This window comes from Nanorana parkeri, unplaced genomic scaffold, assembly GCF_000935625.1.
Source record: "Nanorana parkeri isolate BGI_ZX_2015 unplaced genomic scaffold, ASM93562v1 scaffold3820, whole genome shotgun sequence".
In the NCBI taxonomy this organism is placed as follows: Eukaryota; Metazoa; Chordata; class Amphibia; order Anura; family Dicroglossidae; genus Nanorana; species Nanorana parkeri.
The window spans coordinates 3,592-4,894 of NW_017310088.1; the positions used below are offsets into that span (position 1 = coordinate 3,592).

General features: G+C 52.7%; 1 protein-coding gene across 1 annotated transcript in view; it reads left to right on the forward strand.

Annotated features, from left to right (window-relative positions):
* Positions 1-950: 950 nt before the first annotated feature.
* Positions 951-1,303, forward strand: part of LOC108803515 (cocaine esterase-like) — a 15,776-nt gene continuing 15,423 nt past the window's right edge. The window contains exon 1 of the mRNA XM_018575352.1: positions 951-1,018. Coding sequence (XP_018430854.1) covers positions 951-1,018 — 68 coding nt within the window. The remainder of the gene's footprint in view (positions 1,019-1,303) is intronic.

Below are 1,303 nucleotides of genomic sequence, written 5' to 3' on the forward strand. Positions count from 1 at the left end.
TGCGCTGTGCTGCCTGCTGCTGGCCGGCCTGTGTGCAGGTGAGGGCTGTGCATACAGAGGGGCACACTGACAGCTGAGACCGACACTATATACAGAGGGGCACACTGACAGCTGACACTGATACTATATACAGAGGGGCACACTGACAGCTGAGACCGACACTACATACAGAGGGGCACACTGACTGCTGAGACTGACACTATATACAGAGGGGCACACTGACTTCTGAGACTGACACTATATACAGAGGGGCACACTGACACTATATACAGAGGGGCACACTGACAGCTGAGGCAGACACTATATACAGAGGGGCACACTGACAGCTGAGGCAGACACTATATACAGAGGGGCACACTGACAGCTGAGACTGAAATGTCCTCTCAGTCTCTGGTTTGCAGCAGCCATGGGGTATGTGATACACAATGTTCCAGTGTTTCCCGGGACTGAACAGTGACCGTTTTGTCTTGCACAATGCTTGCTGGTCACGTGACACGGGGTATCTGACCTCTGTGACACTGACCAATGCCATGCAATATCTGCAGTCCTTGCCGCCCCACATACAAAGCCATGTACAATCCTCGTCACATGCTGCAATCTCCCCACATACATGTCGGGTCTCCAGTGTTGTTGGGGTTGCCACCTGTCCCGGATTCACCCGGACAGTCCGGGTTTTGAAAGCCGTGTCTGGGTTTAATGGCGGCAGAAACCCGGACACAAGATGTCAGGCAGACGGGGGCAACCAAAATTAAGTTAGGGGCTACTACTGACCCTCCCACCGAAAATAGTCTCAACTGTGATATTTACATATGAATAAGCCGCGTCCTCATTCTCCCCCCAAAAATGTCAGCGCGTCGCTAGAGTGTTCGGGTTTCGCTTGAAGAAAAGGTGGCGACCCCTAAATGTTGTCCCGGCGGAGGGATTCTAGTATCATCTGTTGATCTATGACGATGGACTTTATGGCACCGGGGGGACCCTTTGGAACGTTCCGTGAGATGCGTGCAGAGAATAAAGACACGTATGTGTATGTAACTGGGTCATGGGACAAAGGTGAGGCCGGGCTGGGCCGCAGCTGAGCGCAAACACTGAGATTCCGCACTGTGTACACACTGAGTGAGCGATGGAGGGACTCCGAATGTACACAAGTCACTGCGGGAATTCTACAGCGATAATAGGAGCCACTGAGTGCTAAAACAGGGGTGGGACTACAAATCCCAGCATGCATCTGCCTCTGAGAGTCATGCCTGTGGCGGTCAGAGTCTTGCAATGCATCATGGGATTTGTAGTGGCACCACAGCTGGGG